This window comes from Carcharodon carcharias, chromosome 13 (genome assembly GCF_017639515.1).
Source record: "Carcharodon carcharias isolate sCarCar2 chromosome 13, sCarCar2.pri, whole genome shotgun sequence".
Taxonomy (NCBI): domain Eukaryota; kingdom Metazoa; phylum Chordata; class Chondrichthyes; order Lamniformes; family Lamnidae; genus Carcharodon; species Carcharodon carcharias.
In genome coordinates this window covers 40,802,272-40,825,552 of record NC_054479.1, presented here as the reverse complement: position 1 = coordinate 40,825,552, position 23,281 = coordinate 40,802,272, and the positions used below count along the sequence as shown (strand labels likewise).

Here is a 23,281-nt window from a genome sequence, read left to right as displayed (position 1 = left end):
GTGATGCCTACATTCTGTGAAAGAATTTTAAAAATGACTATATAAATACAGGTTGTTATAGGTTTTCACAACCCTACTCTTTAATGTATAATATGTGTATGTACACTGAGTGTATTGTTTACAATATTTGTGTTTGCTTAGTGTCAGACTTTACATCCTAGTGTTTCACACTGTGAATTACTTGTGAAGTGCAGCGAGTGTTAGTATTATAGTATTAATAGAATGAAAATGTTTGAGACACAGTACTGGCTACCATTAACACTAATTCTTAAAACTGGAATAAAAGAGTTTCAAGTTTGGCTGCCTTCAGTGTTACTTGGGACAGATAGGGCATTCGGTATGCACAGATCAACAGAGGAGAACAGACAAACATGGGATCCAGTCAGCTTTTAAACTAAAGATAGCATTCAGGTACCTTATGTTCAATACAAGAAATCAGTGTGATGCGGATGCCGATCCAGAAGGTGGCTGAGTAACTGGAAGTTGTGTCATCGACTCTTCAGTAGATTGTACAATTAATTTGTTCCCAGTAAAGGCTTTGCAGAGGTTTTGGAACTACACATATAAACATAAAAACAAGCTTGGACAGAATTGTAGGCATGCATGAGTAAGCATCTATTATACCCTGTACTTTTCAACCAATAATTCTGTCAATCTTTTTCTTCACCATTACTCACTCTACATTTGACTTTTAGTTAGCCGGTCAATATGTTCCTAAGCTGCCTATGTTTCTCACCCCCATTCCACCACAATCGGGAAGATGTCAAGAATTCAGTTGTCAGGGTGGTATTTTGGACTAAGTGTTTTTATTAGTTTGGAAAACCAAAGCCTGCAGTGCAGAACACAGTCAAGGTTGAAAAAGAAGACAAGGTAAATGAGAAACTAATGACAAATGTAAATTTTTTAAATCCTGAATGTTGTAGGTGAAGACTGAGGAGTTACACAACCACTTGAAAAGTGTGTTGAATTGAGTGGTGATGCAACCTCCAGTGACTTAGTTAACTTCTGTGTCCGCGCTTGCTAGAAAGCCATGTGAGTATGTTAATTGAGGAAGGAATTGAGTTGAGATGTCCTGCTTATCAAGCAGTCTACTAACACCGTTAAGCTCGTTCGTGAGGAAAATCAGTTGGCTGAGGCGCTGGAAGACAGCGGCTGCCCACGAAACCATACCTAATCATAAATACCAATCCTCCAGAAGAGAAGGCCATGGATTGGCAAATAAAATAGTTTAACTAGTAAAGATCAAATTTTTTAATACATCTTGAGAAGTGCTGGGAAATTTAAATTTTACATTTTCAATTCTTATAAAACCATTCAGAAGAATGATCTGTTTTATTTGTGAAATCAGTCAAATTTTGTCCTACAGTGCTCAAGTAGGCACACTGAGCTTGACTATGAATGTGCATGCACTCAGAACAACACATTCTTTGGGAGGGTCAAGATAATTTGATAACAGTTCTTTGGTTTTTGCTGGATCAGTGTTAGGAGGTTCGTATAATACAACTGTACTACATCTTCACATATTAACTATATGTTTTCTGAATGAAAATAACATTTTTAAAAATTGAATAGGAAGTTTGGATTTCCCATGGCTTTTCTCATGTGTTGCAAAAGGTTGCGGTGATTCCCAAGTTCGCTACATGTAGGGAAAGATCTTATGAGATTGGATCACAGCCCTTTGTGAAGCCTTAGGAGAGCCAATAGTGCCTTGAGTTGGCTCACTGCTTTCTCATTGGTTTGAATTTGAGGTGTCTGGATTATTGAGGAAATCAAGGGATAGAGCAGAAAAAAAGAGTTATGGTAGAAAAGTCAGCCAGGATCTTATTGAATGGGGCCGAATCTCGGAGGGTCTATAGGATCTATTCCTGCTCCTATTTCCTATGTACTTATGTTGTATAGGTTTCCAGGAAAGGACTCCAGACTGCCTGTGAGCCAGTGTTTTTAAAGCTTTGCTTACTTTCCAAGGTTTGTGTAACAGCTATTTTTGAGGATAATCTCAGAATTGCTTTCAATTTCCCCATATTTAATGTCCACAATAGCATTTGATAACTGCTGATCTGCATGTCAAATAAAATTTCAATAACTCTTTTGGGATCAGCATTATCTAGCCCACATGTTTCCTGTTCAGATGCCCTATAAAAGAGAATTCAATTTCATGGCACTTTGTTGACTTAAGGCCCCATTTTCGTAAAACTGTTGCTGATAATGTTCATTTCTGTCTACCGATGTATTGGGAGGGTGTAAATAATAATTGGCAGAAAATTAAACTTCAGAGGGGCAGTTAAACCTTTGATAAGTCGGCACAAATATTGTGTAATCTGAGTGCTCCATTCAGTCCTAGAAAACAGAATGCTCATATATTGCACACACAATTCAGGGATTTCAACCCCTTTGGCAGGCTCATAATCAGACAGTTGCAGTTTTTGAATACACAAGTTTTTTTTTAATTCCTTCAAAAATGATTAAGAACCAGCTATTTATTTTCTGAACAAAAATTCTGTTTGATGTGTACTCCTCAGGCGAATTGTTCTGATTTTTTTCATCGCTACTTTTCACTTGCGGTGCAAGTGATAAACCTGTCTGATAAGTGCTGTAAGTGAGCGTGATTGTCATGGCAAACAGTAGTGAAACAGTGCTGCAGATACTTTCAGTTATTTATAGACTTAAATTCAAGTATTGGTGTGGCATGGGTGGGATTGCAGCTTAGTCACCTGAAATATTTGCATGTGAAGCTTCATTGAATAGCTGCTGATTAATACACATAGTAATGCTAGAAAGTATGACCTTTTTTGGTGGCAAGTTACAGGATGGCTTACCTCACCTCTGCCTGCTTTAACATGTTCATGGAGTCTGTTGCATGATATTGACCTCCACCATTCAGTGCAGTTCTGCATTTTTAGGATTGTTTTCTTTGCAAAAGAATATTTTATTAATTAACAAATTTAAAATGGAAGAATTGTAAGGGGTGTGTTTTGACCTAATTAATTTGATTTTTCAGCATTAATTGATTAAACATATTTGTGTTGTCATTCAACGTTGATTTAGAGCTTTTTGGTTGAGATATTTTAAAATGATAACATTTTTCTTTTTAGATTCCAATTACTAACCTTTACAACACGTTGTAAGTGCCCAGAGAATTACCTTATAGAACAATTATTGTATATTTATAAATTAATTTTAAAATGAAAAGTGTGTAATTTTTGAATCTTTTTTTCCTCCCCTTGGTGTTTTCACCTGGAAAAAAATGAAGCTCCATTTCTTGCTTATTAATATTTTGCAATTCACAGTACCCTGACCAGAGAGAAATGAGTTCTCACTAGGTTATTTTGCCAACAGCAAATCTGATGCACTGTTGATCTGATGATGTGTATTACTTTCATCTGGAGAACTGTATTAACAGCAACACTTGATGAGGCCCCAAACGGAGAAAATAAAATGCGTTGCCCGCAGGGTTTCAATTGCTTTTTAGTTACAGCCATGTAATCTAAAACACTGTGAAACATGAAGCATTTTAATATTGTTTTTACTCATTTTATAAGCAGTAGCAATTTCAAATAGTAAAATTGTATCAATTACTTACCTATTTATGACTTGTATTTATTCAGGAACAGTGAGGTCTTTACAATGATTCCACTGTTTAATGAAAGAGATGATATAGTACACTGGGCATTCAAATTAATTATTCTGCAGTTTAGCAGATGTAACTTGAATGGGAAGAATAATAAAGTAGTTCAGAAGGTGTGGAAGAGAAGAAAATACAGGCACAAAAACTGAAGGATAAATTGCTTGAAGTTTTGCAAAAATGGAGATTTTTACACCAAGAATTAATGTTTATATAACAACTTTAGTGTAGAAAAATGCCCCACGGTGCTTAATATGGTTTAAAACATGGATCAGTCATGCACTTTGCATTTTTTTTGTAGTCCCTAGTCCTAAACATCTTATGGGCAGTTCTGCTTTGGAGCCAACCATAATCATATTTAGGATAGTGAGTTTTCAGCTTTGCCTGGTTGGAGAGTTTTTTTGCAAACAGGACTTGATCTTTATCAACTTTTTTTTATCCTTTCATGGTTCTAACTCCTAATGCTGTGAATGCTCTTTACACTTCTGTGTAGATAATTTCCACAAAGCACAGTTACACTATCTGATAGTATTGATTCAGAAATTATTTAAACATTTGCAATAATTTTTGTGATCCTGCAATGTAACCAAAAATAAAATCCAATTTCCATTTCCAATGAGAAGGTTCCTGTCTAACAATAATAACTCATGATTTTTTTGGCACCTGGAGGAAGAATTGAGTTTCCATTTCTGACAGATTTTCTGCTAGTTCTATGCAGATATTTGAATTGCCAAGTAATTTCCTTTTCCTTCGCATACCCCTACCCTCCAAGTTTCATTTGCTTTACCAAAAAAGTTGATGACCTTGGATCAATGTGTGAATGATATCTTACAAATAACCACACAATATATGTTGGAAGGAGCTGCAATGTTAGAGGTAATCTTCATAAGAGCATGGAATTAACATGATTACCTTTTGAAAATGGAGAGTTAAATTACCTTGAATGTATTTTAACAGTGTGATTAATTTGAGGTCAAATAGTGACAATGTAGTGAGCTGATGTTTCAATCATATTGAAAATTACAGCTATTTTTGTTAAGGCTAATTAATACTTGCTTTGTGTTTCAAAGTAATATTTGGCTACTGTTGTACTTATTTTGTTTAGTTTCAGCATGACCTGTAACTAAAAAAGGATTCTGTTTTACAAAAGTGGAATTTCGTGAATACTTGTACTAGATTGCAAGTCATTTTGTTGTTTATCTTCTGTGCAGCACTTAGTTATTTTGCTTGATTTGCAAAGTTGCACCAGTTTAGCTATAAATAGAGATGTAGATGTGGTTTCATTTGCAGTCACCTTCATGCTTTGATATTTATTATTTAAAGCATAAGTTGAAAGTCCAGGGGCATAGCACAATGCATGGCAACACTTGTCATTCAGCAGTGTCTTAGTAATTTTCAAGAGACATTTTTCTCCAGACAGTCCCTGAAAATGATACCCAACATGAACTAAATATGGTTAATATCTTGTAATTTTGAACCTCAAGACAATAGCTGCCCATTGTAACATTGATTAACCTTTACCAACAACTGCTTCATATATGACATCCAATCTTTTTGAAAGCATGGTCTAGAACAAGTAAAGACCTTTTGGTTCATTAAACTGACATGGTTGAAAATCTAAGGATTAGGTTCTCTATCATGGGCTGCTCTTTCACATCACCTTGCCCTTACTTTATGTAAATTAAGCTTTACCTTTCCTGGAAGCAGTCAATTATTAATATTTATACCTTGCAGTAACCCTTGTCAACAGAGATCCAGGTAAACTCCTTTTTAAACAATGCACAAGCATGAAAATAATGTAAGGGAAGATAACTTGTATATTATAAAACCTGATGTATGATAAAATGTGACATCTTCTTTGGTTTTGTGCCTGAATGTGCAATTATAGATTTTCCACTCTTGGGAGGGACTTGAAAACAAGAATGAGAATTTTTAAATCAAGATGTCACTTTACCAGGAGCTAGTGTAGGTCAGTGAACACAGTGTTAGAAGATTCGTACTTTATGCGAGTTAAGACATAGGCAGCAGAGTTTTGGATGACCTCAAGTTTACAGAGGGTAGAATTTGGGAGACCACCCAGGGTTGTATTGGAGTAGTCAAGTCTAGAAGTAAGGCATGAATGAGAGTTTCAGCAAATTGAGACATGGGCAAAGTTGGGTGATGTTACAGAAGTGGAAATAGCCACGTTTGATGATGATGTGAATAAGAGGTCAAAAGCTCATCTCTGGGTCAAATGTGACACCAAGTTGCTAACAGGTTGGTTTAATCTCAGACTGCTGCCAAGGAGAAGGATGGAATCAGTAGCGAGGGAATAGTATTTGGAATGGGACAGAAGAATGACTTCAATCTCCTCAGTGTTTAACTGGAGGAAATTTTTGCTCACCCAGTACTGGATGTCATAAAAGCAGTCTGATAAGTTAACAACAGTGGAGTTCAAGTCAACAGTCAAGAAAAGTGCTGAGGTAGAGCTGAGTGCCATGAGCAATATGTGAAAACTAACATTGTGCTTTCAGATAATGGCGCTGAGGGGTAACACAGAGACGAAAAATAAGAGCGAGCCAAAAATAATTTCTTGTGGCACACCAGAGGCAATGGTGTGGGAGCAGGAAGCAAAGACATTGCAAGTGATTTTTGACTACGATTAGATAGCGAAGAATGGAACTAAGTGAAAGCATTCCCATCTAGCTGGACAACAGTGGAGAGGAGTTGGAGGTGGATGGAATTAACAATATTCTCCCTTGAATTGTCTATCATGGATATCCCCATCAATTGTATAATTTTATGACCATCATCTTAACATTTGCTGCTTTGTTAAAGGGGGGAGAGGGTGGGAAAGAGCTTTCTTGTGCACCACGGAAAACCGGATAGTACTGGGATTCCAACATATAAAAAGCAAACTTCTTAATTGCTATTGTTCAAAGTCGTTTATCTATGTAGTGTTTATCAATCAAACACACTTTTTTCTTTACCAGGGCGCAAGGCTATTATAATTTTCAGACAAATTTAAGCCATGGGGTGGAATCTATTACAAGTAAGATTTTTTTATATTCTTTGGTGCTTGAAGCAAGTAGCTTGCTAAACCATTTCAGAGGGCAGGTAAGAGTCAAGCACATTGCTGTGGGTCTGAAGTCAATGTAAATCATACCAGTCATAATCAGACCTAGAGAGCATTAGTGGATCAGATGGATTTTTTTTTACAGTAGTCGATGATAGTTGTCATAGTCACCATTACTGCAACAAGTTTTATATTCCAAGTTCATTAATTGAATTTGCTGTGGTGGAATTTGAACCCATGACCCTAGGGCATTAGTCTGGGCCACTGGACATTACCACCACACCACTGTGTCCCCATTTGCAATTGATGTTTGAATATGAAGAGAGTTGCATTTTTGTTGGGGGACACCTGTATTCCTAAAGTGAGACCTTCATGCAATGTGTGCCGGCTCTTGTGTATCTACATTTGTTCCTGTAATACTGCATGATAACAATTGTATATGTTTTTTAATTGTAATTTTTTGTTACATTGGTGAACGAGAAATGGCAATTTCAATTTTGTAAAAAGCCACAAGGAAACAGTGTTTGTAGTATTGTGTTGGAATCTGATTACAGCCCCACACTGTAGCTGGAGGTCCCCCATAAGTACAGACACTTGTTTAGGTTAGTGGTGCTGAAATTCAACTTAAGTAAATGGCAAGCATATTCCAGCATTGAAGGCACAGCCTTACCCTATTTATTATGTTGCGCAAGCTGGAAGATCACTCTTCATTAATGTTTGTTTTGTTTATGCTTAACTAAGCAGTGCTGTTTATGGCAGGGATCACACTTGGATCCAAGATTTCCAACTGTGAAAAGAACCATTTTGCTTTTCTTCAAAGCTATGCCTAAGATGTATTTTAGTATCATTCAATTTGCTAAACAGTTTTGCTGCATGCGCTAATATTTGTTCTGATCACAATATCATGATAACTTTTTAAAAAATCATATATGAATAAAAGTGGATGAGTCTTGAGATTTTAAACAGTAACAAGTAACTAGTTATGCTGAAATGAGGAAGTAATTTTTCCTTTTTAATCTAATTAAATCTAGTGCAAGCTTTTTCTGCAAAGTTAAAAACAAGTTATGAAATCTTAAATTATGTAATTTTATTATGCTCCTGTGTTATTGCTATTAGCTGCAAAAACATATTCCCCACTGTACCAGTTTGTATCTTGTTCCCTCAAGGATCAGGTGGATGAAGCAGCTATAGAATTCATGTCAGTCATGTCAACTACATAATGTATGGGATCTGCCTGTAAGCAGATCAGTTGCCAAGTAGTCTGCAGTTGTTTTTTGAAAGTCTTAATTTGATTTTTCTTGTTAACACTTCTTAAATGAAATGTTTCATAATTTCTGTTATATGTTGGCTACCTGATTGTCTAGTTATTTTAACCTCTTGCAATGAGCATAGATTCTTAAATTGCAGTTTCCCAAATCAATATTGATTAGTCCAATGCTGAAGCACCTGTAACACATTGGTAAAGATTTTTTTTCTCGTTATAGTGTCATTATGGCGTTATATTTCATTGGTTTAGTGTTCACATGCAATTGATTTTCCACTCTCTGGTATGTCGTAATTGGATTACTAACCATAAAATCCAGGTGCCTGGAGGTTTTATATAGGATAAGTGTTGAATGAATTTGTATCTCTCTGTTGCGGGGAAAAGAAGAAAACTTTGGTATTAGATCCTTGTTGCCTACCTTTCCCATCTGCTATAAATTACTTTTTCATTCATCGTCTATTCTTGGGATTTTTTATTTTCCTGGATTCTTGGACACATTTCTTTGTGTCTCCGCTATTTCCACATCCTGCTAGGTGTTTCGTTCTAATATCTTGCACTCCAGGAGGTTTCTTGGGTAACGTGCTGGTTGTACAACCTGTGACCAATCCTGTTCAAACCTGCTGAATTTCTTCACGCCAATTCTAAGCCTCCCAGGGTTGTAATTGCACCTCAGTGTGAGACTTAATATTCAAACTTAGTTTTGATCGCTTTACTGTTTCTAAGACATTTTACTTCTTTATCATTAATTTCATTACATTAATTTCAAGCTGCCTGGAAAAATATTTCACCATAGTCTTTAACACAGTCACCCTTATACTTCAGAGGTCAATCTCCATGGTAAGTTGTACTAACCTGAAAAGATCACTGATTTGATTGGGGTGTTAAATTAGCCGCCGAACCTCGGAGAAAATTCGCCTAGTTCCTTGCTGATTACAATCTAGGTAGCTCTCATGAGGTAGAGAGCATGTTCACTTATATGTCACATAGATAGTGTGCAAGCACTCATTGTCAAAGTTCACACATGTATTGTTATTTGAATGAGGTATAAAAAGATGTTCACAACCATTGATACTGTAACCCAGTCATCATCTTGAGAAGGGAGGAGGAGAATTGAGAAAAAAAACCTTAAAACCTTTTTATCACAACTTGTATATGGAAATATAAGCTCAAAGCCTGCAAATGTGAATGATTCTCATTTTGCAATGGAGTATACTTCATGCTGAACAAAATATCAGATTTCTATCCCTTCCACGAGATTGAAATGACAATCAACAAAGTTGCAAATAGCATTCTGTTTAACTGACTGTGGATCCAGTTTTGAATAAATTATAAATCCCTTCAACTAAACATTGGGAAGACCAAAGCCATTGTTTTTGGTCCCTGCCACAAACTCTATCCTGCCCTTCATTCCATTCCCCTTTCTGACCACTGTCTAAGCTTGAACCAATGGGTTTGTAACCTTGGCATCCTGTTTGACCAATGCAAGACTGCCTGTTTCCACTTCAGTAGCATTTTCTACTTCCATTCCTATCTCAGCTCATCTGACACTGCAACATGCCTTTGTTACTTCCAAACTCAATTACAGAAGTGCTTTCCTGGCCGGACTCCAATCCTCAGATAGGTGCTTGATGGCCGGCACAGACACCATGGGCCGAAGGGCCTGTCTCTGTGCTGTATAACTCTGACTATGACTCCACCCTCTGTAAACTTCAGCTGATCAAACTCGCTACCCATATCCTATCCTTTACCAAGCCTTTCACCCTCACCCTACCCTTAGTAGCCTCCATTGCATCCTAGTCTAACAATGATTCTAATTTAAAATTCCCAATCTTCTGTTCAAATCCTTCTGTAGCCTTACCCCTTTTTATCTCAGCATCCTTTTGCAGCCCTGTAAAACTTTTCTTCCCCTATCCCCCAAACAAAACTACCTACTACTCTGGCTAAAATTTCAGTTATTCAGTCGCAACTCCCTCCAGTGTGCGCAGAAGGCCCTCTCCTCAAGGCTTGCAGAAATGGACTAACCCACCTGGTATCTCTCCTGTAATGCACATTTTGTATGAATTTGCCCTGCAAAAGCAGATGAAACCTTGCAGGTGTGATCATGACAACTGTTTATGGGGATGTGGGGTACACAAAATCTTGTATTAGGTAGCTCTGCAGACATTACATGGATTTGAATGATGGATGTGATGTTACATCATGTTTTCCCTTGCAGTCTGACTTCATGGTATCAGTGCACTACTTCATGAAAAATTCTCTGTTCAAAATAGACTAAAACGGTTTCTCAACACCAAAGTACCAGGCGTCTTCCTAAGTAAACAAATTCTGCTAAATGATTACACTCTAATAGACAACTGTCCATGTCGCATCCTAAAGATCTGTCATTTGCCTCTGCAACAGCGAGCATGTCCTTAAGAGCAGCTGTTGCTCGGGGAAAGTTGTAAAATCATTAATATGTCACAAGTCTTGCCATCAGATGAAATGCAGCAAATGTGAGGGCTTTATCATAAAATAAAAGCAAAATACTGCAGATGCTGAAAACCTGAAATAAAAATTGAAAGTATACTCAGCAGGCCTGGCAGCAACTGTAGAGAGAGAAACAAAAGGAACTTTTCGAATTGAATATGACCCTTTTTCAGAACTGCTTTACCATGTTGGTCCTGGTCAAGTTGTTGAATTATTTGTGATACATCTACAGTCCATGGAGTTGGAGGTTGCACTGGGAACCAATTCCACTTCCCTCCAGGCACCCTGGCTAACTTCATGTGCGGTTTGAACTTGAATAGCCTGTCTCTTTTCAGCTCAATCTCTTCCAAATGGGCCTGCAGATCTCCCTCGAAGAAATTACTGACCTGCTTCCTGTCTGATTTCTCTTCTGTGGGTGACATCTCTGTGAAAATGTAAGCTGTTGCTGAGGCACTGAAAAAAACTTTTTTTAAAAAAAAAGGGGAGAAAACCATGCTACGCTTTCCTGTCACCCCAAACCTTATGCTGAGGAACAATGATTATTCTCACTGCATATTATTCTTGCCATTTCCAAGATCCCAAGTTTTATGCCAGTTTGTACGTTACGGCATATGCTAATCAGATTTGCAAGGAACTTCAACATAAATTTCCATCAGCAAGATTAACACAGATTAGCGTAATGATCAGTGTAAATTGACTGTGCTGATCTGGGATGTTCCAAGGTCACTGCTGTCTTTGTTCTGTATTCATGATATTTTCCTTAAGTGTCATATCACTATTCAAAATTTGAAGAGTTACTGTTCAATGTCACTTTCATATGTTCTGCTCCATAAGTTGTTACTAAAATCACAGCCTTCAGCCAACTTGTACGTTGTTACTTTGCTCAAAAATGTAGCTTGCCTGTTGCAGCACAGAGAATTTCAGTTGGGCGAGCACTTGTCAGCAATAGGAGCAGGCACAGGAATAGCTGATTTGAATTTTCTGGCTGGTAGCAGATTTTGCTTGGGAGTGCTTTCAGTTGCTGCAGATAGAATTCAAAATTTCTCAAACATCTTTTGCACAGGCAGCTTGGCAAGTTCCAAAAGCAGAATAAGCCTCATGTGAACTGAAATCTTTCACCTGTGTTAGCATAGTTCTGATCTAACAATTGAACCTTATTGTTGTATGTTTTTACTGGAGGATATGTAGGATGCCCAATATTGCCTCTGTCAATTCATACAACAAAAAAATCACACCATTAGAAAATCTTATACAAGCTTAATGTACTGTCTAGGTTTCTTTTACAAATAAAATCACAGAGGTCTTGATATAAACAATATTCTATACAGCAATACCTGGAATTTATCCTACATACAAATTGAGTTTGTTTTAAAAAAACCCTATAATCCTTTAGCTTCCCTTTGCAAGTTTTTTAAAAGCTATTCAGTGGTAATACATTGGTGCTACTTAAAAGATCTATCCAACTCCATTTGCAATGGCATGTTGAATAGAACCTGAAGGTTTTCTAGCAAGCTTAATATGATAACCGCTTTTGCTACAGTTTCTCAAATGGTGCTTTCCCATTTATGTCTACTCCAATAGTCTGATACTTGTGTTTTCCTTCCTCCTTAGCTGCTTAGGACAAAGTAATTCCTAGTGTTTTAAGCTAGAGTCTGAAGTTTCTGATGCAAGGTCATCGATCTGAAATGTTAACTCTGTTCTGTTTCCACAGATGCTGCCTTTTTTGCTAAGTATTTTCAATATTTTGTTTTTATTACAGATTTCCAGGATCTGCAGTCTTTTTTTTCTCTGTTTTAAAGTTTCTTGTAGAGCTTATTCTAGTTATCACTGTATTAGCACTGTTACATTTTCTTAACCTGCCTATTGTCTGTGTTGTCAATGCTTATCCAACATCTTATACTTGAGCAGACAACAATTCCCTCCCACTAAATGTTGGGAAGACCAAAGCCATCAACTTAAGGTACTGGCCATAAGTTCTATGCCCTTGCCACCTATTCTATTCCCGCTCCCTAGTTACTGTCTCATGGAATCAGACTTGTTCACACCATTGACATCCTATTTTACCCTTGACTGAGCTTCCATCCCATATTCCTCCATCATAAAGACTACCTGTTCCATCTCGGTAACTTTTTCTACCTTGACCCCTAGTTCATCCAATCTGCTTCTAACCCTCAGGCTTATTGCCACCTCCAGAGTCACCTATTCCAACGCTCTCCTGGACAATCGTTTCAGCTTATTTAAATCTCCATTGCTCCTGTCCACACTAGCCCCCAATTCCACTCAGCCAGCACTTCTACCCTTGCATTGGCTACTAATCCCCCTCAGCCTCAGATTTAAAATTCTCGTCCTTGTGTTCAAATACCTTCATGGCCTCACCCCTCCTAATCTCTGTAGTTTCCTCTAGCCCTCCAACCCAATAAAATTCTGTTGCCCCAATTCTGACTTTTTGTGCACCCCTATTCTCTTTGCCCCACCATCTCAATACTCACCAGGGCAAGCAGCACTGGAGAGGGCAAGAGTTATCAGGTCAATAACCTTTTCTCAGGGGTCTGTATCCAATTCTGATAACTTGAAACTTAAGGGAGATATTCAAGCATTGGAGGCAGTGCATAGGAGAACCATGTGGCTAGCCACACATATCAATACATTATGAGGAAAGATTGAAGAAACGAAAGCATTTCAGCCTTGACCACAGTGATTTTATAGAAGCATGTCAGCTTGTTGAGTGGCCAGTTAGTGGTGCAAAGTGGGGGCTCAGTGTCCAATTGGGCATCAAGGTTGGGACATCATGCGGAAGAGGGATTATACCATGAACAAGAAGTCAAGCACGGGTACCACTTTAAAAGCCCCCCTGCCCCCTTAACCTCCTTATTTATTATGGCAGGCTCAAAACAGTGAAAAAAATGAAGTCAAAAAACATACAAATGCTGTCACTTTCATCAGCAGACTCTGCTGCTACATGCAGCTTTGGCCCTGTTAGAAGGCCTTTTCTTCCACCCTTGTGCCGCTGCCACAAACCTAACGTAAAGAATTCCCAAAATTTTTCCTGCCCAATTCCTTAAAAAGTGGACTGGGTAACAAAAAAATTGGATGTATTTGGGTCGTTAACAAGCTCAATAGTTTGTTAAATGGTTATTTTAAAATGGCAGGCTGACTTCCAATTTCAGCACCTGCTTGCCTCTGCAATTTTGGAGATGACATGATGCCATTGGATTGCCAACCCCACATCATCATGCCATATTTTACGTGAACAGTGTGGGGAGTGAGGTGGGTGCCAAGTTTGTGGATGTAAAATCCAGCCCTGTTTTACTAAACTCATCAAATTGTGGAAAAATGTACTTTCTGGAAGGAGGAAACATAACCACAAAAAGAGAACCATTACAAGCCTGAGTTTTTTACCTGGACATCTATTGTGAGCCATTTCCTGTTTTGCTACACCTCATGAGTGTTGTTTTAATGTTTAAATAGTCTTTTGAACTCCGTGCAGTTGCTTGTATTACTACAGCACTATTTTGTATCTCAACACTGACTGGCATTGTGTGTTAAGCGTCGTTAACCCTTTAGGGTCACTTTGAGGTCTCAGTCCTTCCTGTGAAGAATCTTGATTTGAAAATTCTGCAGACACTTTGGCTGTGTGCTGTCCGTGACTGGGATGGATATAACAGTATTTGTACTTGTCAGGTCTGAGCCTGCTCTGCCGTTCAGTAAGATCATAGCTGATCTGATTCTCACCTGAACCCCACATTCCTGTCTACGTCCAATAACCTTTCACCCCCTTGTTAATCAAGAATCTATCTAGCCCTGCCATAAGAATATTCAAAGACTGCTTCCGCCGCCTTTAGAGCAAGAGAGTTCGAAAGATTCACGACGCTCTTGAGAGAAAAAAATTCTCCTCATCCATGTCTTAAATTAGTGACTGCTTATTTTTAAACAGTGACCCCTGTTCTAGATTCTCCCACAAGAGGAAACATCCTCTCCACATGCTGCACCCTATCAAGATCCCTTAGGATCTTGAAGGTTTCGATCAAGTCCCCTCTTACTCTTCTAAACTCTAGTGGATACAAGCCTAACCTGTCCAACCTTTCCTCATAAGACAACCCACCCATTCCTGGTATTAGTTTAGTATACCTTCTCTGAACTACTTATAATACATTTGCATCTTTCTTAAAATAAGGAGACCAGTACTGTACACAGTACTCCAGATGTGGTCTCATTAGTGCCTTGAAAACTGAAGCATAACCTCCCTACTTTTGTTATCAGTTCCCCTCACAATAAACAATAACATCCTATTAGCTTTCCTAATTACATGCTGTACCTGCATACTAGCCTTTTGTGATTCATGCACTAAGACACCCAGATCCCTCTAAATCTCAGAGCTCAGTAATCTCTCACCATTTAAATAATAAGCTTTTTTATTCTTCCTGCCAAAGTGGACAATTTCACATTTGCCCACACCATACTCCATTTGCCAGATCTTTGCCCACTCACTTCACCCATCTATGCCCCTTTGTAGCCTCCTTATGTCCTCTTCAAAGTTTACTTTCCTACCTATCTTTATGCCATCATCAAATCTAGCAACCATATTTTTGGGCCCTTCATCCAAGTCATTTATATAAATCGTAAAAAGTTGAGGCCCCAGCACTGATCCCTGTGGCACACCACTTGTCACATCCTGCCAACCAGAAAAAGACCCTTTTATGCCAACTCTGCTTCCTGTTAGCTAGCTAACGAATCTTCTCTCCATGCCAATATGTTACCCCCTACACCATGAGCTTTTATTTTTCGCAGTAACCTTTGTGACATCTTATCAAATGTCTTCTGTAAATCTAAGTACAGTACATCCACTGGTTCCCCTTTATCCGCAGCAGATGTGACTCCAAACAACTCCAATAAATTGGTTAAACATGATTTTCCTTTCACAAAACTATGTTGACTCTGCCTGATTGCCTTGATTTTCTCAGCTGCCCTGCTATCACATCTTGAGTGATAGCTTTTAGCATTTTCCCAATGACAGATGTTAGGCTAACTGGCCTGTAGTTTCTGCTTTCTGAATGTCTTCCTTTTTGAATAAAGGAGTTACATTTTCTATTTTCCAATCCTTTGGAACCTTCCCTCACATCTAGGGAATTTTGGAAAATTAAAACCAATATATCAGCCATCTCACCAGCCACTTCTTTCAAGACCTTAGGGTGAAGTCCACCCGGACCAGGGGGTTTGTCAGCCCGCAACCCTAATAATTTGCTGAATACCACTTCCCTGGTGATTATAATTTTCCCCAAGTTCCTCCCTCCTTTCCATTTCCTGATTTGCAGCTATTTCTAGAATGTTACTTGTGGCCTCTATAATGAAGACTGATGCAAAATACCTGCTTAATCCATCCGCTATCACCCTACTTTGCATTATCAATTCCCCAGACACATTTTCTATAGGACCAAGTTCACTTGGTTGACTCTTTACTTATTTCCATATCTATAGAAACTCTTACTATCCATCTTTAAATTACTAGCTAGTTTTCTCTTGTACTCAGTTTTTCCCTCCTTATTAATCTTTTTGTCATTCTTTGCTTCTCTTTATATTTTTTCCAATCTTCTGAACTGCCACCAGTCTTTACGCAATTATATGCTTTTTCTTTGAGTTTGACACTTAGATTTTTTAGTTAATCACGGATGGTGGGCCCTTGGAATTTTTCTTTCTCATTGGAATGTATCTATTTTGTGTATTCTGAAATATCCCTTTAAATGTCTCCCACAGAACCTCGATTGACCTATTCCTTAACTCCATTTACCAGTTTAGTTTAGCTAACTTGCTTTCATGCTCTCATAATTGCTCTTATTTAAGTTTAAAATACTGTCTTGGATGCACTTGCCTCTCCCTCAAAATGAATATAACATTCAATCATATTATGATCCCTGTATCTAGGGGTGCCTTCGCCATTAGGTTATCAATTAATCCTATCTCATTGCACAATACCAGGGCTGGGATTTTCCATGCCTGACAGCGTTGGGCATGTTCAGTGGTGTAAGTGAACAATATGGAGAGAAGGTCCAAAATCAGTTTCACGATGTTGCAAAACCAGTTCACAATCGTCCGCTCCGCCTGTCGATGGCAGGCCGCGTTCCTCGCCATCAGACTTCGGGAATCTCATTGTAATAAATTAGCATATCATCATAAGGCTAGCCCACCAGACTCATCCCTGCCCCTGCTGGATCGTCTGCCCACGTCAGCTGGAAAATATGCTGAAGTGTTTCTCAATAGCATATACAAGGTGTGCACTTGGCGGGCTACACTTCACTTGGGACTTCACGGTTTGTTTGCCTACCTTGCTTCGGTCAGCACTCTCAGTCCTTGGCGCCAGGATTCACAGACAGCACCACATAACTTTTGGGGGGCTCGCGGGTAGGTCTCTACCTACTAGATCAACCATATGTGGTTAACTTTTCAATGGCTGCAGGGCAAGGTCTTGCTTGGGGAAGGAGGAGAAGAGGCCTCAGACAAGGGAAGAGGCTGCAGGGCAAGAGCTGTACAGTGGATGGAGGGTTTCCCATGGTGTATGTGAGGGCACATGCTGATCAATGCAAGTGGCCTCAAGATGTTGAGAACAGAGGAGATGAGGCCAAATGGAGCTGTGATGGTATGTGCGAGAGATTAGGCGGTGATGTCCCTTGAGCTTGTAGAGAGTGAGATGCCAGTGAATGTGCAGTGGACTTGAGCGTGTTAGCTTAGAGTAATGAGATGGTTGCCGTACCTTGGCTGCACAGATGAGATCTTTTATCTTCTATCGGCATTGGATGGCCAACATCTCCTGTGCAACATTGGCACTGATCACCACTGCCATCGTCTACCAAGCCAGAATGCTAATGTAGCTGCCCCTCCAGCGACCAAAGCGGGGGCAGAGAACATCACAGCGGGCCTCCACTTCATCCAAAAGGCGCTCGAGGGCTTCAGTCTTCTTGCCTTTCGGGGATATGTTTTCTTTGCTGCAGTCCTAGGCTGGAACCACTGAGCGAGGCTGTACTTTAAATGTGGTGCCTGGCGAGATGAAGCGACAATGTGATGGCATGGCAGGCGAATCGGAGCCCACCCGCCATCAAAACGGCATTTGTCCCACGAATGCATAATTAATGTGGCAGGTTTGGGACGACACAAAGTGAAAAGCCACCATCCTCTCCAGCGAATAAAATGTCATTTCACCCGCCTGGTACCACACTTAGTGCAAATCTAGAATTATTCCACCCCAGGTCTAGTATATCCTGCTCTTTGGTGTTGGCACCAGAACGTGCTATTCTAAGAAACTATCCCGAAAACATTCTATGAGCTCCTCATCTACGCTGCCTTTGCCCATCTGAATTTTCCAGTCTATATGTAGATTAAAATCTCCCATGATTATCGCCATACCTTTCTGACAAGCTCCCATTATCTCTTATGCTCTGTCCTACTGGTATAGATACAATAGGGGGTCTGTACACCACTCCCACAGGCGACTTCATTTCTCATCTCAACCCAAACCACTTCTACATCCTGGTTTCCTGAACTTAGGTCATCCCTCTCTAATGCACTAAAATCATAATTAATTAACAGATGCATCCTTCCATCATTTCCTAACTTCCTGTCCTTCCTAAATGTCACGTACCCTTCAATATTCAGGTCCCAATCTATGTCATCCTGTAGCCATGTCTCTCTAACAGATCATACTTATTTATTTATTTTTGTGCCATCAGTTCATCTGTTTTGTTTCAAATGCTATGTCCGTTTAGATTCAGAGCCTTTAGTTTTGTCCTTTTATTATTTTTGTAACCTCTATTCATATCTGCTGATTTACTCTAGATTTGTACTCTATGTCCCTTCCTGTCATGGTCTGTCTATCATTTTTCATATTAGTACCTTTCTCTCTTGCCTTGTCTCTATCCTTTGGTTTACCACATCTTCCCAAATTTGATCCCTTGACCCACTATTCAGTTTAAAACTCTGTCTACTTCCCTAGTTAAGTGGCTTGTGAGGACACCAGCCCCAGAATGGTTTAGGTGTAGACCTAATGGTACAGATCCCACTTTCCCCAATACTGGTGCCAGTGCCCCAAGAAACGGAACCCACTTCTCCCACACCAGTCTGAGTCACACATTCATTTACCTAATCTTATTTGCCCTATGTCAATTTGTAAGTGGCTCAGGTAATAATCAAGAAATCATTACCTTTGAGATCTCTTAATTTTGTGCCTTGCTCCTCATACTGACTATGCAGAACCTCCTTCCTTGTGCCTATGTTGTTGGTACCTACATGGACATGACCATTGGATCCACCCCCTCCTACTGCAAGCTCCTCTCCAGCCCTGAGCAAATGTCCTGAACTCTGGCGCCAACATAGCCATCTGGACCCTCATTCCTTGTTGCAGAAAATAGTGTCAATCCCCCTGATTATACTCTCCCTTAACACCACTACATTCCTATTTGCTCCCCCACTTGAATGGCTCCCTGTACCACAGTGCCCTGCAGCCCCCAGTCTCAAACAATCAAGCTGAAAGAATCTCAAACCTGTTGGACAATTGCAGAGGCTGACACTCCTGCCCTCTGGGTCCCCTTACCTGTCTCAGCTACAGTCACATCCTCCTGTCTCTGACCACTTTCCAAATCAGAAGACCCTATCCTAACAGGTGTAATTGACTCCTGGTACAAAGCGTCCAGGTAACCTCCCGCTTCCTGATATGTCACAGTGTCCACAGCTCAATGACTCTGAGTCAAAGCTCCTCAAGCCGCAGACACTTTCTACAAGCATGCTTGCCCTGGATAATACTGGAGCTCCACATGCTGCAGCCATGACACATCACCTGTCCTGTCATACTTATGTACTTTAATTAATTACTGAAGTATTTTTTTCAATTATTTATTTTCTTTTATATATTTATTGATCTTATCACAAATACCTGCACTATTTTAAACCTTAGGAACAGAATAGACCTCGACCACTTACCAGATACTCACCAAAAAGCTAGCTAGCTTCCCCCACAGTAGAACGAGTTCCAGCAGGGTGAGTAAGTTAGAAAAAACAAAGGAGCACCTGCCTGCCCGCCTCACCAAACTCTCTCTGTTGAGGTCACACACTCGTACTCATCAGGTAGTAGAAGCTTCCCTTATTTTAGAAACTTTTACAGTGTTCTAGGTGTGTTCGAATAGCTAGTAGAAAGTTGTTCTTACATTCCTTCATTAATATTGTTTCCCTCACGTTCTTAAAAATCTCTGCTAGTTTCACTGAACAATACCACTAGTTGAACGTAGAATTTGCTAAGGCAAAAGAAATTATGAGGGTTTGGGTCTGCCTTTTCCTAAAAGGCCGGAATTTTGGTTGATTCACTTAAGGGTCAAGCTCATACATGTTAAGTATTGCATTTTTAACTGTGTCATAATCCAAAGTTGTTCTCCCAATATACTTGAATAAATATCCATTGCTTTTCCAACCAAAACACTTTGCAAAATCAAATTCCATGTCTTCTTGGGCCACCATAACTAAGTAGCAGCCTTCTCAAATGAAGTAAAGTATCTTTCAACCTGGTCTCCATTAAATTTAGGCACTGGACAAATAGCCTTTGCTAAATCGAAACTCAGAATTGGATCTGAACCACCAGTTCTTCCTTTGTCATGCAAATGAAGCCTTTCCCAACTGTGTCTCTTCCCTTTCTATTTGAGCATCTAATTCAAGCTTAAGTTCCATTTCCAATTCAAACTTGTGCTTTTCTCTATCTCTTACCAATTCAATCAACTTCATCTGCAATTGCATTTTAACTATCTCAGTTGTGTTTTATCTGATTAAGTCTCTTCCTGTTCCATATGCAAACACTATGCTAAAATATCCACTATTTCTGCTTTTTTTTAGCATCTGCTTTCAACTCCAACTCCAATTCTTCTGCTAATTCTATTAACCTAACCTTGGATAATTGTTGCAAATCACTCAGGGATAAGTCTTCCTCTCCAGAAAAATCTTAGCGATTTACAACACCATTCTGAATCTCACTAAGTAGAATAAAATTCACCGTGAAATCTTGTTAGCTTAAACATTAACCGATATCCCAGTATACCCGTCTTGGTCTGTGGATTCAAAATCCTGCCAAGAGCCCCAAGTTTTGTTACGATTCCGTTAGAGACTGTTAACATTTAAAAAAAGAAATCCGAACACAGCAATTAATCCAGCAGAAGTACACCAAAAGATTTCACATTTTTGAACAAGAGCAAATTTTATTGTATATCAAAAAGAATTAAACAAAGTAAGAACCGTTAACATTATGGCTTATAATGACTTATGCTATAAACACAATTCTATTTTTGGCTCTCCCCCCAAGAATTTACTTATCTTTCAAAACCTTTAAGTGAACCTTACTTTTCCTGGGTCCAACTCAAAAGGTATGTCATTGCTTTCCAGAATTTACTCTGATTTCCCTTCAGTGTTTCAGCTATTCACCAAGGTACAAGATTTCATGGGGGGTCCTTCTGTTAGCTTTTGGCTAAGCAACCCTCCAATTTTTTTTTTTACCGACCTCACGATCCTGGATTCCACATCTCAGCATGGACTTCCCTGTGACCCCTATGCCGTGGCTTAAAACATCAGAACATATTTATAGGTCTGCATTGGAGTGCTGCTTTGAACTGCATTAGAGTGCTTAAGTTGGAGTTTGGTGAGTGAGGGAGTTTGGTAAAGAGGAAAGGAGGTGGTCCTTTCATTTTTTACCTTTCCACAGAAAGAACAACGGCCTTGGTAAGTAGGACCCAGTGACTATTTCTACTGTCATTAATATTTTTTAAACTTGGAGTAAAAGTGAAGGGAGTAATTTAAGGGTAAGTCATCGCAGGGCAGTTTGGCCACATGGAATACTCCTGTACGATGTGGGAAGTCAGGGACACTTCTAGTGTCCCGGGCGACTGTGTGCAGGAAGTGCCTCCAGGTGTGGCTACTCAAAATCTGCGTTTTGGAGCCGGAGCTGCGCAGGAGTCACTGTGGACCATCTGCAAGGATGAGATCTTTGTGGATAGCACAAACAGTGAGGTGGTCACACAGCAGCTGAAGAGTGCACAGGCAGAAAGGGAACGGGTGATCACCAGACAGAGTAAAAGCACTAGGCAGGTAATGTAGAAGTCCCCTGGGTTCACCTCCCTCTCTAACAGATTTTCAGTTTTGGATACTGCTGGGGGAGATGGCTTCTCAGGGGAATGCAGCAAGAGCCAAGTCAGTGGCACCATAAGTGGCTCAACTGCACGGGGTGGGGAAGAAAAAAGAGTGGGAGAGCAATAATGATAGGGGATTCTACCATAATGGAAACAGATAGACGTTTCTACGGCTGCAGACATGATACCAGGATGGTATGTTGCCTCCCTGATGCCAGAGTCAGGGATATCATTGAGCAACTGCAGGACATTCTGGAGGGGGAAGGTGAGTAGCCAGAGGTTGTGGTCCATATCGGTACCAACAACATAGGTAAAAATAGGGTTGAGGTCCTGAAAGCAGAATATAACAAGGTAGGAAATAAAATAAAAAGCAAATTCTAATTAAAATGCAGAAAATTCAGATGTAGAATCAAAGGTAGTAATCTCAGGATTACTCCCAGTGCTACAGGCTGACAAGATCAGGAATAGGAGAATAGACCAGATGAATGCATGGCTGGAGAGATGGTGTGGGAGGGAGGGATTTAGGTTCCTGAGGCATTGGGGCCAATTCTGGGGAAGATGGGACCTGTACAAATTAGACGACCGGAACCAAGATCTTCGCTAGTACTGTGGGGGAGGGTTTAAACTAGAGTGGCAGGGGGATGGGAAACTGAGCGGGGAGACCTAAGAGAAGGTTACAAAGATAAGAATGAAAGACAGAAAAGTAGAAAGCAAAAGTGGAAGGCAGAGGAAACGAAGGCTAGCAGTAAATAGGGCCATAGTACAAAAAAATGTGTAAAAATGTTAAGAGGAGAAGCCTAAATGCGCTGTATCTGAATACACAGAGCATTCACAATAAGATAGATGAATTAACAACGCAAATAGATGTAAACGGGTACGTTATGATTGTGAATACAGAACATGGCTACAGGGTGACCAAGGGTTGGGAACTGAATATCCAAGGGTATTTAGCAAAGACAGGCAAAAAGGAAAAGGAGGTGGGATGGCGTTGTTAGTTAAGAATGAAAGTGCAATAATGAGGGAGAATATTGGCTCAGAAAATTTAGATGTAGAATCAGTCTGGGTGGAGCTAAAAAGCAACAAGGGATGGAAAACATTAGTGGGAGTTGTCTATAGGCCTCCAAACAGTAATGGTAAGGTAGGGGATGGCATTAAACAGGAAATTAGAGATGCATGTAACAAGGGTGCAACAGTAATCATGGGTGACTTTAATCTACATATAGACTGGGCAAACCAAATTAGCAATAATACTATGGAGGGTGAATTCCTGGACTCTGTACGTGATGGTTTTTTTTAGACTAGTACGTCAAGGTATCAACTAGAGAACAGGCTATCCTAGATTTGGTATTGTGCAATGAGAAGGGGTTCATTAATAATCTGTGCGGGGTCCTTTAGGGAACAGTGACCATAACATGATAGAATTGCCATTAGGATGGAAAGTGAAATAATCCAATCCAAAACTAGGGTCCTAAATCTAAATAAAGGAAACTATGAAGGTATGAGGCCAGATTGGGGGACTTAATTAAAAGGTATGTCGATTGGCCAAGGCTAATATTTAAAGAAAAAATGTATGCATTGCAACAGTTATATATTCCTTACTGGAGCAAAAACACAACAGGAAAACTGGCCCGATCATGGCTAACAAAATAAATTAAGGATAGTATTAGATCCAAAGGGGAGTCACACAAAGTTGCTAGAAAAAGTAGCAAGCCTGAGGATTGGGAGCA

The 23,281-nt window shown here is 39.6% G+C and overlaps 1 protein-coding gene across 11 annotated transcripts in view; it reads left to right on the top strand.

Moving 5' to 3' along the window:
• The window catches only part of rbm19 (RNA binding motif protein 19), a 276,899-nt gene that overhangs the window by 157,917 nt on the left and 95,701 nt on the right, over window positions 1-23,281 (top strand). The window contains exon 25 of one of the 11 annotated variants that reach the window (XR_005944826.1): window positions 924-1,032. The exons of 9 other annotated variants lie outside the window; for them this stretch is intronic. Coding sequence is in view for 1 of the 2 variants with exons in the window: in XM_041202782.1 (XP_041058716.1) it covers window positions 6,136-6,155 (20 nt within the window). In the remaining variant the exon portion in view is untranslated. Of the gene's footprint in view, window positions 1-923; window positions 1,033-6,135; window positions 6,336-23,281 lie in introns of those variants that run through there. One more of the 11 variants, XM_041202782.1, reaches the window with a different exon arrangement.